At 35.1% G+C, this 16,234-nt stretch overlaps 1 protein-coding gene across 1 annotated transcript; it reads left to right on the top strand.

Annotated features, from left to right (window-relative positions):
* The first annotated feature begins 4,844 nt into the window (after nucleotides 1-4,844).
* On the top strand, nucleotides 4,845-15,137 carry LOC109013629 (serine/threonine-protein phosphatase 2A 65 kDa regulatory subunit A beta isoform). Its single transcript, XM_035685846.1, has 13 exons — nucleotides 4,845-5,029; nucleotides 5,519-5,934; nucleotides 6,401-6,647; nucleotides 7,286-7,398; nucleotides 8,532-8,611; nucleotides 8,925-9,066; nucleotides 9,243-9,323; nucleotides 10,886-10,990; nucleotides 11,629-11,811; nucleotides 13,032-13,124; nucleotides 14,102-14,241; nucleotides 14,343-14,409; nucleotides 14,717-15,137. Exons 2-13 carry the CDS (start codon nucleotides 5,542-5,544, stop codon nucleotides 14,834-14,836), a joined length of 1,764 nt encoding a protein of 587 aa, XP_035541739.1. The 5' UTR covers nucleotides 4,845-5,029; nucleotides 5,519-5,541; the 3' UTR covers nucleotides 14,837-15,137.
* The last annotated feature ends 1,097 nt before the right edge of the window (nucleotides 15,138-16,234 follow it).

Genomic DNA, 16,234 nt, shown 5'->3' with positions numbered 1-16,234 from the left:
GATATGAGACTTGAAAGAATGGTGGCAGTCATCAGCCTATGTTTAATTGAGTTCAACTATGCTGTGATTTAGTTAAAATAAGTACAAGGCCTTTTGCTGTTTTCCAGTTTTGAAACATTGCAACGGTTAGCTCAGTTTCTTTGGAACTTGGTTAATTCTAATGGTAAGCTTTGTTGTTTATTGCCTCCATTCTTACCCCCACATGGATGCAGTATTTTCCTCCTAAAGTTAATGTGACCCTTAGCTACAGTTTATGACTTAAGTTTGTTCCCTCTGCTGTTTCTTATGGGAGTAAAAAAGGCATGATTTGAAACCCATCGGATTACTATATGGATTGTAAGGGGAATCAAAATATCTTTTGAACAAAGCTGGAAGATCTGACATGATTTGAAACCCATCGGATTACTTTCAATTCAAACAGTGGCCACAGATCAGCTGGAGTATCTACAAGCAAAGAGGATGAATACTCTTGTATTGTTTCATGCAATTATGCTGCATCTGCATCTGCATCTGCAATTCATATATGTTATCCCTGTTGATCTAAGACAGGTTTTAAAAAGGAGATCCCGAGAGTAGGTTCTGAAGGTGCTCAAGTATTGTGTGAACTTGGGAATAAAATGAGAGAAGGGGAAATTTGATCCTATAGACATGCTTAATCAAGTACATGGGGCTGCAGAAGAGTTGCAAAAGAAGGCTGACCAGAAATTGTTCCTTGTCCGTTCGAGAGCTGGGAAATTAGAAATGGACAGGAGCTGGAAAATTCACAACTCCCAATACTATCTGGAAGAATAATAATCATGTTGACTCATTTGAAGAATAATTGATAAAGCAAAATTGAAGTATCCTGTGGAGCAACCAACAGCAGCAGGGCCTGGTGGGTCTTGTAAGAGATTCATAAGTGCCTAAAGCATTCAAACTCGATGTGACTTGTATTGAGTTTAAATCATTAAAAATGGATGGAATTATTACTCTCTGTGCCATCATTTGAAACTGAAATACATTGGAGACATTGTGCTGTTTTTCTTGAAAGATGAATATACTTTGTAGTTGCCAATGCTGTCTTGAAGGAAATTCTAATACAGAACTTGCAATACATTTTTCTGATGTGGATGAAGGTACATAGTTCTGTCTAAACTATGTGATCTGTCTAAACTATGTGCCTTTTGAGGTCACGATAATTGATGTAAAGTTTACTAGTAATGAGCATCCTACATGCGACCTGCAGAACTGGGGATGCTATCCTTGAGCACCATCTAATTGGCTTAATTAATTTTGAGTTTTGTTCCTGATCACAGTTCACTCAAATCCGTCCAAACCATGATCTTAACTTCACAGATCTGGACGCTTATTTTAGTGTTTCTCTTGTTGAGCTTTGAAATATAAGAGCCAAGTTTGAATTAGCTGTACCAAAATATTAAAAATGTTCACTATAAGTTGTTTTTTTTTTTTTCGAATTCACTATAACTTGGTATATTTTCCATTCAACATCTCTCTTTTTTGTTTAATAAGAACTTCTATTCTGGGTAGAAGGTTGATCAAACTAGAACAACAAGAAATGGTGAACCAGATTCTTAGCATTTGGGGAAAAATTGTTAAAAGTTGGTATATCTGAAAAAATTAATCTTTGATGTTGGCTCAAGTGTAAAGGTCTAGGTTTTGGTGGTATGCTTCCTCTAAGTCTAAGGTTGAGGGTGCAAACAATTTATATGGACCATCATACTGGTGAAACTTCCTCTTGAATTATCCGATATGCAGTTGCGGGAAACTCTTTACTAAGAGCTTGTATACTCCCAAAATTAGTTGAAACTTTGTTTTCGAACATTGGTGCCAATCAAAAAAATAAAATTATTCCAAAAATGGAGAAGTCCTTGGAAAAAATATCAAAGTCTATTGATAATTAGATATAAAAAAGATCATCTTATTGTTTTTATTTAACTTTTATGAATCATAAATGAGAAATGATGCACAACAAACATTTTTTGCTATTTGTTTTAAATGGGGGTAGTTAAATAAGATGTAAAGTTAAATTTTAAAATGAAATATGTTTTTTTATGAATAGACAATATCATAATTAATTGTAAAATGGTTATATGAATGTCATTATTCACTATAAAATAGATAAAACGTCATGTTTTAAATTAGACTGCGTTTGGATGTTAAACTGAATTTAGTTGAGATGATAAAATATTATTATTATTTTGAGATTTGAAAAAGTTGAATTGTTTATTATATTTTATGTTGAGATTTAAAAAAATTATAATGATGAATTGAGATGAGTTGAGATAGGTTTAATAACCAAACGTTATTTCTAATGACACTACTTGTACAGCATGTGAAATCTATAAAATACTTTAAAAAGTTCATAATTGATGAATGAGAAATATTACTTTTTCATCTTAAATGAATAACTACTTAAAATGCATCGTATAAGCAAGTGTGATTGGAGAATGGAGAGAACCTGTGATTGGAGAGAACCAGCAGAGGAGAACCTTCCATTCATAACATGCTTTCAATGTCTCACGCCTCACTTATGGTATATGAGAGCGTATTTTTTTGCATAAAGTAGACGGTTACTGTCTACATGGATCCTCCAAACTGATGACGATACATGATATAATATTAAGATTTTAAGAATGTTTTCTACATATATTTATACAATAGATTTGTTATGATCATGATGATTAAATGTTTAATCAAATTACTATTCAACAGTCTTAGAGTTTTTAGATCAATAGTTGAGTTTTTAACAATTGATATTAGAGCAAAAACAACATCACGAGTTCAATTTACGGAATAAGACATATAGGCTAGATTAAAATGTCTTGGTACTGTATATAGGTATGATGATAAGTCATTAAATTTTGATAGATGAGTGAAGCCGTAAAAAAGAAAATAGTTACCACTACGTCAGATTCGGAAGTTGGGTGGAATGTTATGATCATGAGGGTTAAAGGCTTAGGTCCCGTTCAGATAAAGAAACGGTTTCATCTTATCTCTTATTATCTTATTTCATCATTACAACTTTATCAAATTTCTACGTAAAATATAATAAATAATTTAATTTTTTTAAATTTTAAAATAATAATTAAAAAATAATATTTTAACGATATTTTATTCAACTTTTATCTAAAATTATTTCATCTCATCTTATTATTCAAATATAATTTTAACAAAATTAATATTCAACGGTCTTAAAATTTTTAAATCAATAATTAGGTGATTAACAAAATCAACTGCACTTTCTCACGTAAACTCTCGCAATCACTTCGATATTTCCTTGAATTCACGAGAAAACGTGTCTTTGCTTGGGCGGCGGAAAAAAAAGGAATAATATTAGATATAAATTTTAAATAGGTAAATTTTATATAAATTTTTTATAAAAATATGGTCTTATTAATAAAAAATAAATTTTTTTATACTTTTTAAAAATATGATATTTTTTTTTACAAGGATTGCATGATATTTGTCTCTCGTACAAATCATTCCAAAGAAAAAACAGTTCCTCTTCTGACCGGTGTCTCTTATAAAATGGTGTTATCGGAAACCAATAGGAAGCTGCCACACAAGCCTTCCTCCATTCTCACTTTGGGGACGCATAGCAGGTGATCATCTTCCATCTTCTCCTTCCCGCTCGACTTTCTCTCTCATGCAGGTCGATCTCTCAAGGAAATGACTAGAGTGAAATCGCTTGAAGCTCTCTCTCTCTCTCTCCCCTTCGATCTCAATCAGTCGAATCAATATCGCTGTTCTCTTGAATCTTGGCTCCCCTTAGCAAGCAGATAAAGCAATTACCATCAAAAAAGTAACCCCGCTTGGCTGTATTAGGTTTCATATTGCTAGTAGCAGCATGTGTTGGCTTTGGACGAGTTGAACCTGTACTGCCATTATCTTGATCTTCCTGATCTCCTTTGCTAGATTGAGTGCTTGGGGTATGCGGACCTGAAGAGGGAGAATTTTTCAAAGCATTCAGCTGCTGAAGCTTCCGTATGGTTGCAAGGGGTACAACGTAGAAATTCTTGCCTGGCATTAGAGTTGTCTCAGGTTCGACAATTGCCCATGGCTGCTGGAAAACATGTGGATGGGCGACGCAACATCTTGGGTTCCGATGCATGACCTCTGCTGCAAGGACGGGCCTATCATGGAGCTCAACATTGCGACCAGGATGAACAATTTTAACTAGCATGTTTTGCGTGCTGCTAGTGCATAGCCATATGCTTGAAATGGCTATCGATTCTTTTGTTTGATGCATTGATGTTATCGATCGTCTTGACAAGGTCACCTGAAATTATTATATCTGTAACTTAGTTAGCCAAACATCTAAAATCAAATTTTCGTGTCGTGTTCTAGTTTCAAAGTGGGGATCAACATTTTGTATTACCATTTATGTATGCAAATGCATGAAAGAGAGAGAGGGAGGCTCGAGAGACAGAGAGAGTGAGAAGGCTTCGGATCGAGAGACAAAGAGAGGGAGCAAATAGAGAGGGAGGCTGGAGAGACAGAGAGGGAGGGAGGGTTTTCGCTTTCGGAATCAAGAGACAGTGTGAGAGAGCAGAGAGAGGGGGATTGAGAGAGAGAGAGAGTGAGAGAGGGGGAGTGTTTTGGCTGTAGAGAGGGAGGGAGGGGTTTCGTCTGTTTACGCAGAGAGAGAGTGCAGAGAGAAAGGAAGTGTTTTCGTTTCAGAGAAGGAGGGAGGGCTTTCGTCTGCTGTGCAACTCTAGTGTTCCTTTGTGTACCGCACACGTGGCAAGTTTTCATTGGCTTCCGATATATGAGGATTATAGGAGACACCTGTAAGAAGGTTTTCTTAAGAAAAAATTAGAAGGAAAAGAAAAAGAGAATAGAAACTCGGTTCGGGCCGGGAAGTATCGGGCCGGGCACGATCTAAAAATTGCCGTCCAAGTGAATCGGGACGAAATCGAGGAAAACAACAGGTAGACCTCTTCTTGCGACTTGCCTTTCCCCCTAACACAAATTAAAGATCTCTTCACAGTTCCCAGTAGATCGATCTCTACGTTCTCACCTCCTCAAGGTTTGCTCTTCTTCCCTCTCTCTTTCTGTTGCGTCCCTTCGATTTTCTGTGGTTTTGGCATATTGCTGCAACGACAATTAGGTTTTGCGCTCTCTCTCTCTCTCTCTCTCTCGTTTGGACCAAATAAGAAATTTCCTCGTTAGGTTTTCTGTTATATCTAGGACTTTGTATAAACTAATAGTTTTTTACTCATAGGGGGGAAAATTGCAGAAATATGAATTTTGGCTCGAGATGTCATTCGCAAAATCATTTTGGAGTTTTTTTTTTTTTTTTTTTCACCTCTAAGCCTTAGTTCTAGCAATCTTCAATTTCTGAGTGTACTTTTGCGTTAAGATCCCGCGTTTGCTTGCGGAGAAATTAATTCCACCTGAGTCGCTTGAAGTGAGGTGGATTTTGTTTCGGTCTTCAATATCTGAAGATTTCCTCTTCATTTTCGGAGGTTACGGTTATGAGTCTGGTTGCTTAAGAAATGGTTTTTTTTGTTTCCAGTGACGTAGATCTCTTGAGACCCAATGGCCATGATTGATGAGCCTCTCTATCCAATTGCCGTCCTAATCGACGAGCTCAAAAATGAAGATATTCAGCTCCGATTAAACTCGATCCGCCGGCTCTCCACAATTGCTCGTGCCCTTGGGGACGAGAGGACGAGGAAGGAGCTGATTCCTTTTCTCAGCGAGAACAATGATGATGATGATGAAGTGCTTCTTGCAATGGCAGAGGAATTGGGGGTGTTCATTCCCTATGTTGGAGGTGTTGAGTTTGCGAATGTGCTGCTTCCACCATTAGAAACTCTCTGCACAGTTGAAGAAACGTGTGTGAGGGACAAAGCAGTAGAGTCCTTGTGTAGAATTGGGGCGCAAATGAGGGAACAGGACTTGGTTGAGTACTTCATTCCTCTGGTTAAGGTTGGATGATTGAATTCCCATTTGTTCTCTTTTGAATTTATTTAGTTGGTTCTTGTGTTTACTCCATCCTGCACAATTTTAGATAGGTTTGTAGAAAGTACTAGTGGAGGAGTCAGACATATAGACATATTAATAACTGCATGCTTTTATGCTGCCAAGGCAGGATCAACTTTATAAAACTTAAACATTTTTGCATATATTGGATATTCTTATGAGGTTTATAACGTGCACAAATATACCATGATAAAAGTACCAATCTTTTTTACATTATGCTTAGACCAATTTTATCATCTCAGCTAGTGGTGTTATTCTTTTTTAAGTTACTGGGCCTTTAATTTGCTAAAGATTCCATTGCCAACAATTGTTCTTCTTTTCTGAACTATCATCATACATGATCTTGTGACTCCTCATTATTATTAAAACGACACTGAACTTTCTTTTAACACAAGAATCTCTCAACATTTAGAGACTGGCTGCTGGTGAGTGGTTTACTGCTCGAGTCTCCTCATGTGGCTTGTTCCATATTGCTTATCCAAGTGCCCCAGAGACGTTAAAGACTGAGCTACGAACAATTTACAGTCAGCTTTGTCAAGATGACATGCCTATGGTTAGGAGATCTGCTGCAACAAACCTGGGAAAATTTGCTGCTACTGTTGAAGCTGCATATTTGAAAACCGACATTATGTCTATATTTGAGGATCTGACTCAAGATGGTATGTTACTTCCCTCTGGATCTGTCAGTTTACTCTGTTTAATAGCGTAATTTAATCTGGTTGCATTCTTTGCTGATTGATTTTCATGACGTGGTTCTCTTGTGTAGGCTCCTGTGCTTATTTTCTTTAATCTATTTATTGATTAAAAAGAACATTGGAGATGGGTGTTAATTATTTGATCTCCATTAACATTTAATGGCTAGTTTAGGATAGGTCCCTTGTTGTCCTGACCAGATGAAAGCAGGGGGGTAAAATGCATAGTGAATTCTAGAAAAAGAATGGTGCTGCTTGCGCATACTTACTCTTGTATCCTTCCATTTCTAGATATGTCAATTATTTGGTCAATCATATTTGTGACAATCATATTTGTGTCTTGCATTCAGTTCTATTCTTTGAATGAAAATAATTGTTAGTAGTGTTGTTGGACGTGATTATTTTCCCTTGGGCTCCTTGGTTCTGGTTACATATCTAAGTGGGTTACCTCACTGACTAGATGCATTCCTTGCCCTGATTGTTAATTGTCAACTTCTTTTCTATGATTCATCCATTTAGATTTTAATTTCATTATTTTCTTAAAAACATTGTTTTATAGTTTTTCATTACAATAGTGATTTTTCTAACAATTATTTCCCTCACAGATCAAGATTCTGTTCGGTTACTGGCTGTTGAAGGTTGTGCAGCACTTGGAAAGTTGTTGGAACCTCAAGATTGCGTGGCACATATTCTCCCTGTCATAGTTAATTTCTCACAGGTGTTGATTTAGTTGTTAATTGTGAAATTCTAAAATTAATCATCAGCTTGTATTTTTTTGTTAATCTATATCAATCTCTTTTGGTTGCTTTTTACAAGTTTCTGTAAAATATTTTTAATTACAATTCAGTAGTTCTTAAATGAAAAAGTCAGTAACATTAATCTTTATCGTACTCCTTCAGCTTCTTTATTATGTTTATAATGTTTTGTTGGTTAGCTTATTTATACTAATTTGATCAGCCATTTTCTGTGCTGGTTTCCATATGGGGTTCTATAATATGTTTGAGAGTAAATATTGGACATTTTTTTTTCTCCATGATTCCTTGTCATAAAAAAATATTGGCCATAATTTTATAATCACTGTTGCTAATACAATTCCCAATATTCTTTGGGCCACTGTTTTCGTTTTGACTTACTGCTTTTTAATTTTTAATCCTGAAAAATTTTCTTGAATTTCTGTTCCGAGGAATGTCAATCCAAAATTCTTTTACATACCAAAAAATTCTCTCAAAATAAAAGTTTATCTTATTATTTGCATCGTTTTTGTAATTTGGAAAAACACTAAAACTAGAACAACTTTCACAAAAACCTAAAAGTACCTCAGAAAAATTTCTCCCCCAAAACATCATTTCAATTGATCCCACCACCTTTTCAAATTCCAATAAAACACATCTCAATCCAGATATATTTTTATGGGCCCACCATTTTAACAAAATTTCACAAAAACCCATATCCAAGATTTTCTCGAAGATTTTATAAAATTTCAAGCAAATCTTCAATCCCAAACAGGCCCTAACTATATAAAAAAAATGGAATCTTAGTGACGGACAACAGCTTAAGTTCACCGTGGGAAGTTATAAGTGGCAGTTTTACCCTTAATTTTTAAAGGTTTTTGGTAATCCATCACATTCATTCTCTGTTTAAGGAAAATTTATATGTTTTTGTTTGTGGTTTGTCCTTGCATATATATATATATATCTATATATAGACCTTTGTTCCACATCTTTTACATATAATTTCTATATATATTTCAAATTTTTACTTCTTTTTATTTTGATAATTTCATATCTGAATGGTGAAGTGCATTATACCATGCAAGTTTACCTTTTGCTGTGCCAATTATTTTCCAACCAGGATAAATCTTGGCGTGTCCGTTATATGGTGGCAAATCAATTATATGAACTATGTGAAGCCGTAGGTCCTGAACCTACCAGGTATTTTCACTTTTCTTGCAGAGTTGCTGTTATTTTGAACATTTCTAGACTATTTCAATAGTTTCCAGTCTACTGTCAGGTCTGGTATTTTATTTATGTTTTAATTTCTTTATTTTTTCCATTGCCATATGAAAATATCTTGTGCAGAAACCGAGACCCTTTTTTTTGTATTTCAGTAGTTTCAAAACTGCCTTTCAATATTATTTACTTGTCACATTGCTCTCTTCGTGAGTTGGGCATCTATTTTGCTATGTTTTAAGGACTTGTTGCTTAGATTCTCATTGATGGTTATGGTAATGTTTACATATTTTAGGTCGGACCTGGTACCTGCATATGTTCGGCTACTTCGTGATAATGAGGCTGAAGTACGCATAGCTGCTGCTGGAAAAGTTACTAAGTTCTGCCGGATATTGAGTCCAGAACTTGCAATTCAGCATATCCTTCCCTGTGTGAAGGTATACTTACTCACCAAGTAGTTAGTGATTTGTTGTTGTGAACTTGATAGTATATTGTGTATTTTCTCTCCACTTATAGTGCTGTTCAACTGTTGCTTTATCGATAATTTATGACTACGTTCTTTGCACATGCCACTTGTTTGATATTTTGACTTAATAAGGATTGTTTGCTATAGGAACTGTCAACAGACTCGTCTCAGCATGTTCGTTCTGCATTGGCTTCTGTTATAATGGGAATGGCACCAGTTTTAGGAAAGGTAATATCATGTCCAGGTGCATATGTTGTTTCTCTGTCTTAAATGGAAATATAGTCCCTCCATTCATTTCCATGCGCAAGCAGAAATGAATATGGCTTAGCCACTTAGGCTATGCAATGTTTCTAGCATCAATAATTATACAGATGCGATTTGAATTGTTAAACATAGTTAGACTATTCCGGACCATATTTTGTCTCTCATTATCTGCATCAGCAGTAAATGGTGCTGTAAAATATTGCCTCGTTATTTCCTCTGATTTTTTATGCTCACTTCTTGTGTTGTTTCCTGTTGGCCAAATGCATCTATATATATACACATTTATAGCTAGTGATCTAATTGAAATTTAATTGGGGAGCAGGCTAGTTAGCACTATAACTTCTTTCAGTGAAATAAGTCTTAGGGCATTTATGATATTTCTCTCCTTGAACATGGCATAAATTAAATTTCAGAATTGCATACAAGATGTATCACTGGAATTGACGTGAGTATCTTGGTGGCTTGCGCATTCTTGGTGTAATTCAACTCTCTCTCTCTCTCTCTTCCCCCCCACTTAATCATGCTATAGAATTAAGATGTAACAAGGCCATTCATGATGTAATCAGTGATGGTAGAAGCACAACGTGCTTTGCTTACTGAAAGTACAGCTCATTTACAAAAGCGCACATCAAGGGCTCGTTTGGACACTTGGGCATTCTTTGGTTACACACATGAGATGAGATGAGATAAAGTTGAAAGTTGAATAAAATATTGTTAGAATATAATTTTTTAATATTATTTTTATTTTGGAATTTGAATAAGTTGAGTTGTTTATTATATTTTGTATGGAAATTTGGGAAAGTTGTAATGATTATATGAGATGAGATGGTTTCATTTGTGTAACCAAACCAGGCCTTGGAATATATCAGAATATCTGTAAATAATAGTGAAATGGTTTGAGTTAAAATGTTTTATTGGGTTTTGGAAAATGTGAGAAAAAGTTGAACAAAAATATTATAAAAGTTAAAAAATTGTTTGAATATAATTTTTTAATATAATTTTTATTTTGAAATTTGAAAAAATTGTGTTGTTTTTGTGTTTTGTTTGGGAAAGTTGTATTGGGTTTTGTTTTTGGATAATGATTAGGTAATGAAAAAGTTGAACATTTGAAATTGAAAAGTGTTTTGTGTTTAAGTAATGTTTGGAAAGAAAATATCTGTGAATATCTGAGAATACAAACAAGGCCTAAGTGCATTTTTTCAAGCGAGCTTAAAGTGCAAAAATTGTGCTCTTGTAATTTTTTGAACAAAAAATGTAAATAGTCAGTTTTAAATTGTGAATGTTATATACTTAGACTGACCACTAAGGTTAATGTTTATGTTTCTGTTTATGAGTTGTATCAATATATGTTCTGAAAGTTTATCAATAAATTGCTGAGGCGTTTTGTTTACAGAATCTTGTATTCTTTAAGCTATGCTATGAATGATGTGTAGCATCATAGCCCTAGCGGGAAGGGGGTGTTACACTTCTGAATTTGGATTTTTGTATTTTTCCTGTGTATAATGTACTTGTGCTGTGGGTTTCAGGATGCTACAATTGAGCAACTGCTTCCTATTTTTCTTTCCCTTTTAAAGGACGAGTTTCCTGATGTCCGGCTGAATATTATCAGCAAGCTTGATCAAGTTAACCAGGTATTATCAAAATTTCATGTTCAAATGGTTAAGAGTTCATTTGTTCCAATTTTGACTTTTTATTTTCTTCTTTTCACTTTTCTTTATTGTATTGTAGTAATTATGCAGTTGGAAGCCATGTGTAAATGCAGGCACCAAAAAGACATATATGCATGACATATACACAGGCACCAAAAGCACATTTATGCATGATGTGTAACATATATGTATCCATATACAGTTTACACTCCACTTGTACCCACACATTATTCTGTTAGCATCACAAAATATAAAAAAGGCTTTCACATTTTCGTGATAAAAGTATGAAGATTGAAATACTTATAAAAAAAAGAAAAGAAAAAAGAATGAAGATTGAAATAATGTCAATTCTTCCGCTACTTATAATTTTTCTCATCGTGTATATGAGCTATGTTCCTTGCTGCATTTCATTTTGCTTGGGTTATGACTGATTTCAGCGTTGTCTTATAAATTCAAATCCTTTGACTTGAAGCAGCCTTTTTGTTGCTTAAAACCCGGTTGTTTTTTGTTTTTTTGTTGTTTTTATTGTGGCCTCTTCAAAGTGCCGGTCACCACAAGTGTCGTACTGAACATTGTAATTAAGTTTTAATCAAGTCTTGTTGATGGTTGTGTTGAAGCAGGTCATTGGAATCGATCTACTGTCACAGTCTCTCTTACCAGCAATTGTTGAGCTTGCAGAGGATAGACACTGGAGGGTTCGGCTTGCAATAATAGAATATATACCTCTGTTGGCAAGTCAATTGGGTGTAGGTTTTTTTGATGACAAGCTCGGTGCCCTTTGCATGCAATGGTTAAAAGATAAGGTTTGTATAGATTTGGGTTATTGACTACTGATTATGTCTTATGCTTTTGAGTATCTGTTTTGATTTGAACTTTCCTCATTTTGTAGTAAGGTTCTACATTGGATGTAATCCATTCTCTCAAAATTTTCATCCTCTGCAGTGTTACTATTATATTTTGAACACTATTCTCCTTTTGGTAGGTTGGAAATTTATATTTATAGAACTGTGAAATTCTTTATGGGAATTGGTACTTCAGGTTACAGGATTTTCCTTTTTTTCTTTTTTTCTTTTTGGTAAGTTAAAAATTTTATTAAGCACAATGTAATAGGCGAAGCCCAAGTACACAAGAAGTATACAAAAGAAACACCTAGCTTACAGGATTTTCCTTAAACACCAAGAGTTGAGTGTTGTGAGGGGTGTATTTTGAAATTTTTTGAGGAGGGTGTCTGGGATTGAAAGGGGAAGAAGTGATTTGGCCCCACTTGTTTGGTGGGGTACCTCATATGGGACACCCCTCCACTGGCCCATGATTTAATTGATAGTCTGTTTTTGCTGAAAGGTTTTTGAGAGGAAGCTTTACATGGTTTAACTAATGATTTCTTAATATTTGCATTTAGATATATTCCCAGCATTGATTTTCCAAAATTTAGTGGGAATATTTCTTGATATCCTTTTTGATCACTCGTATACAAATGCAGTTTGCTCCTTCGAGTTATTAGTGTTATATCTCCTCCTCAAGGCTAGCTGGACTGGGTTGCAATTCTTCCAGTTTGTAAATTGTTAAGTGACCCTTACATTTGGATGCTTTTTATATTAAACCAAGACGCTGTACACTATTATCCACTGGAAGTTTCCATAGTCCATATTTTTTAGAGTACTTGTTTTCAATAAATATATTACATGATATTTTGTTCAGCAATAGTGGCTTTAATGGGTTTAATTTCAATGATTTTCTTGTATCTTTTTCTCTTTCTAGTTAGGTGTTTTCTAGTATACATCCTGCCTACTTGTATGCACCTTTTGCCTTTTTAATATTCTTTTATGAGTGCCTTGTATTCAAATTTTTATTACTGAAAAAGAAAGGTGTTGGGTCCAGCAAGGAGGGGCATGCCTGTTGGTTTTAATTACTGTAATATCTGACTTGCACAATAACAAGCACGATTATGCAATATTTATTGGCTTGCATCTTAACATGTGGGATATATTTTGTTTACTTTATTAACTACTGACATTGGCTGTAGGTTTACTCAATTCGTGATGCAGCTGCAAATAATGTGAAACGCCTTGCAGAAGAATTTGGCCCAGAGTGGGCAATGCAGCACATAATTCCACAGGTTCTGATTTGTTACTGATATTGGTTTGTATGGACATATTATCATAAAGTTTCCTCTAGGAAAAAAAGAAAAATTCTCAGATTGATGTTGGTACATGACATGGGAAATTTTATCTATATTTTTTTATAGGTTATCAAGAAGTTTTACTGATAATAATAGCTATGCCAAGTACACAGAACGTATACATGAGTAATTCCTAACTAGGATTTACAACCAAAATAAGAACTCTTGGACATTAATTAAGCCCATTAAAATGTATTACCCCGCCCAAAAGAGCAAGTTTTAAAAAAGAAAGCTGTCAATTCATCCATTGTCCTCTTGCGGTTTTCAAAGCTTTTATCATTTCTCTCTTGCAAAATAAACCAGCACATGCATATAGGGATCATCTTCCAAATTGTAGTCACCTATGGATTTCCTTGGAGACCATTCCAACTTGCTAGGAAATTCACTAGCCTTTTTAGGCATGACCCATGTCATTCCCACAAAGAGATCATTCCACATGGTCTTTGATATAACTGTCTTTGATATATGCAACATGTCTCTTCCTGACCCAAAGAATTTAGATTGTAGCTGTCCTTATGATCTAGATTATATTTTCATGTCCTTGTCACCGGCCACTTAGTGACTTCAAAAACCAGAAACAGTAGTCCCCTTTTCTTGACTAGGTTCTTGGTCTGGGGTCGACAGCCCGTATAAATATATCTTTTTGGTTTCCTGTTTTTGGTTGCTGATATTATGCATCTCATATGAATGGATGGGAGTTTCTTGTTTGGGAGGATTTGGGGTGAGGTTACGAGAGGATTTGTGTTGAATTTGTTTCTATTGATGCTTTATCTTATTTAATTTACTTGGGAATTTAGTTATCATTACAGTTACTCTGATTTAAGGAGGTTGTAACTTGTTTCAATTTTGTAGCATATAAGTTCTTTATTTTTTTGTCTTTGGTGTGATTCTTTTGAACAACTTGAATCTTACAGGTCTTGGACATGATTAACAACCCCCACTATCTGTATCGGATGACCATTCTACATGCAATTTCTCTACTTGCTCCTGTGATGGGCCCAGAAATTACTTGTTCCAAACTTCTGCCCGTGGTCATCAATGCATCAAAAGATAGGTAATGATGGGTCCTAAAGTGTGAAGTGTGGTTCCAAACCTCTTTTATTTATTTTTGTTTATTATGAATTGGACTTGGTTGTTGACAATTGCTTCTTCCAGGGTTCCTAACATCAAGTTCAATGTGGCTAAAGTGTTGCAGTCACTTATTCCCATAGTTGATCAGTCTGTAAGTTGCTAAATCTATTTTGCTTTATTAAATAGATGAAAATCATATCGAGGAATGCATTATATAGCAATATGACGTATTTCGGATCGAGAATTGTTGCAATACTGGAGTTATTTATAATGTTTATGGTGCTTATAGACAATTCAGTGTAGGTATGTCATCTTTGCAAATACTCCTCTCCTCTTCCCTTCCCTTCTCGGGATGCGGTCAACATTAACTTAGGCAGCCCACCAAGGCTTCATTTTATCCCACTTGCCTTTTCCAATAAAGATTGGCTGCTGATTGGGATGCTTTGCAAACAATGCAGGTGGTGGAGAAATCAATTCGTCCATGTCTGGTTGAACTGAGTGAGGATCCGGACGTTGATGTCAGGTTCTTTGCTACCCAAGCACTACAGTCAAGTGATCAGGTCATGATGTCTACCTAGATTGACCACGCCATTGATTTTTTTTTTTTCTTTCCTTCTAATTTTCTGTTCTGTTTCGCTGTCCTATTTGGATAACATACTGATATATGTATTATCTTGAGGTGCTAGAAGATTTCTTTTCTTTTTCCCCGCCCAACATTTTTTTGCCCTCAGATTCCCCAAGACCATTTGTGCATAAAATTATGTCGTGTCATGCAACTACATTTAGCTCATATGATCATGTAATCATCCTTGTTGGATTTTACCCCTCATATTCATACATATTAGGGACCTTAATCGGTTCAACCAGTTTCAAATTCGAGGACTTGTTTGGCTAAAGAAAGATGTGAAAGTGTTATTATTTCAACCTTGATTGGCATGCCATGTACAGCTCATCACGGGATCCAGCTAAAACAGCTGTTTTATGAGCAGAATATCCCAGCTTTACCTTGTCATCTGCCTTGTGAATTCTGAAACGTTTGTGTATCAGAGGTGGTTGTACATCCACAAAAGCAACTGCCAAGTGTCCTGCAAATGATATATATTGAGAGAAATTATACGTAGTTTTATGCTTGCTTGGACCCCTGCCATTGGAGCGATTCTGGGATTCGGACAACACTGGTACCTCCGGGTAATGTTACTCCATCTGTGGATATTGAAAATTTTTTCTCATCAGTCACTATTTATTATTTCATACCCCACACTCTATTAAAAATACCTCCGAAAAAAAAATTATAGGTGGGTGTGTAGTGAATAGGGGCTAATGCATAGTGTAATTAGGCTAGAAGTTCATTGGTGTAATTCAAGCTTCATATTAGCTGACAATATCTTTAACATCTCCTCACCAAGTTTGTTGGTTTTATGTCACAAACTTGGATCATATCCTATCCTATCCTAATCAAATTTGGGAATCCATTCATCGAAACATAACATAATAGCCTAAAAGAGAGTAAAATTGACTTCGGTAAGGGTTTATATCGTGACATGGGTGTAATATAATTGACTTGACTGACTTCTTCTACTAGGCTTAACATCTATGACAATTAAAGGATACAACTAAATTATTATTTCCAATCCGCGACGAATGAGAGATGGCATTCAGCAAGGCATGACACAATCTATTCTCAAGAGACCCAAAATCCTGTTACATGAGTTTGAAGACTGAGAAGTGGATAGTGGATATCTAAGGTTGCGTTTAGATGTTAAGCTCAGTTCAGTTCAGTTGAATTTCTTATGAATAGTAGTTAGTAGTGAGTTGAGTAGTAGATGAAGTTATGTGGGGCTCATCTAAATTGAGTATAAAATGTATTTGAATGTTAAAATGAATTTAGTACTTCTTATAAAAAATTAAAAAAGGTTGTGGGTTCCATGTATAAAGATGTTTTAAATTAAAAAAAGTTGTGGGTCTCACGTGTTAGA

Source organism: Juglans regia, chromosome 15 (assembly GCF_001411555.2).
Source record: "Juglans regia cultivar Chandler chromosome 15, Walnut 2.0, whole genome shotgun sequence".
In the NCBI taxonomy this organism is placed as follows: domain Eukaryota; kingdom Viridiplantae; phylum Streptophyta; class Magnoliopsida; order Fagales; family Juglandaceae; genus Juglans; species Juglans regia.
The sequence above is the reverse complement of the archived record's forward strand: the minus strand, read 5'-3'. Positions and strand labels throughout refer to the sequence as shown.

Bases quoted from the DNA above. Each gene is read 5' to 3' on its own strand.
- LOC109013629 (XM_035685846.1), top strand. From the start codon at position 5,542: ATGGCCATGATTGATGAGCCTCTCTATCCAATTGCCGTCCTAATCGAC. The intron at 6,648-7,285 runs GTATGTTACTTC...TTTCCCTCACAG, and splicing joins TGAGGATCTGACTCAAGATG to ATCAAGATTCTGTTCGGTTA. The intron at 14,242-14,342 runs GTAATGATGGGT...TGCTTCTTCCAG, and splicing joins ATCAATGCATCAAAAGATAG to GGTTCCTAACATCAAGTTCA.